We start from the raw sequence: 463 nt of genomic DNA, 5'->3' as shown, positions 1-463 counted from the left end.
CGGCGGCCTGAAAGGGAGCCAATCGCGGGGCCCCGGCCGCTGCCAATCATCGCCATCCGTCCAATCCCTCCGGCGCGGTGTCCGAGCCGTATTCCCCAGCGCGCCGCCGAAGTGTGGTGAGGGCTCTGCCAATCGCGGGCGGGCAGAGCGGGGCCGGGGATGCGCGGGGCTCGGAGCGCAGACAAAAGAAGTTAAAGAGCCGCTTAATATATACATGTTTTTGAAGGCGGGTAAAGGGAAAAAAATAACAACAGCGAGCGTAGATGGGCTTGGCTGTGTCGTTATGGAGCCCCCTTTGAGCAAGAGGAACCCGACACTGAGATTAGCGGATTTGGCAGCGGCTCAGCCCCATCCTCACCAGAACATGACAGGCTTCCCGGGGCTGGGGAACCACCACGTCCACCCCCACCACGCGGCCCACCTCCACCCCGGGGACGCGGGCGGCGACCCCGGCGGCGCCCTC

General features: G+C 64.8%; 1 protein-coding gene across 1 annotated transcript in view; it reads left to right on the top strand.

Annotated features, from left to right (window-relative positions):
- Positions 1-56: 56 nt before the first annotated feature.
- The window catches only part of ZIC5 (Zic family member 5), a gene marked incomplete at its 3' end in the record, with an annotated part of 6,145 nt that continues 5,738 nt past the window's right edge, over positions 57-463 (top strand). Inside the window, exon 1 of the mRNA XM_031059562.1 lies at positions 57-457. Within this exon, the coding sequence (XP_030915422.1) occupies positions 215-457 (243 nt within the window). The remainder of the gene's footprint in view (positions 458-463) is intronic.

This window comes from Geospiza fortis, unplaced genomic scaffold (genome assembly GCF_000277835.1).
Source record: "Geospiza fortis unplaced genomic scaffold, GeoFor_1.0 scaffold84, whole genome shotgun sequence".
Lineage (NCBI taxonomy): Eukaryota > Metazoa > Chordata > Aves > Passeriformes > Thraupidae > Geospiza > Geospiza fortis.
This window is presented reverse-complemented; position numbering and strand designations above follow the sequence as displayed.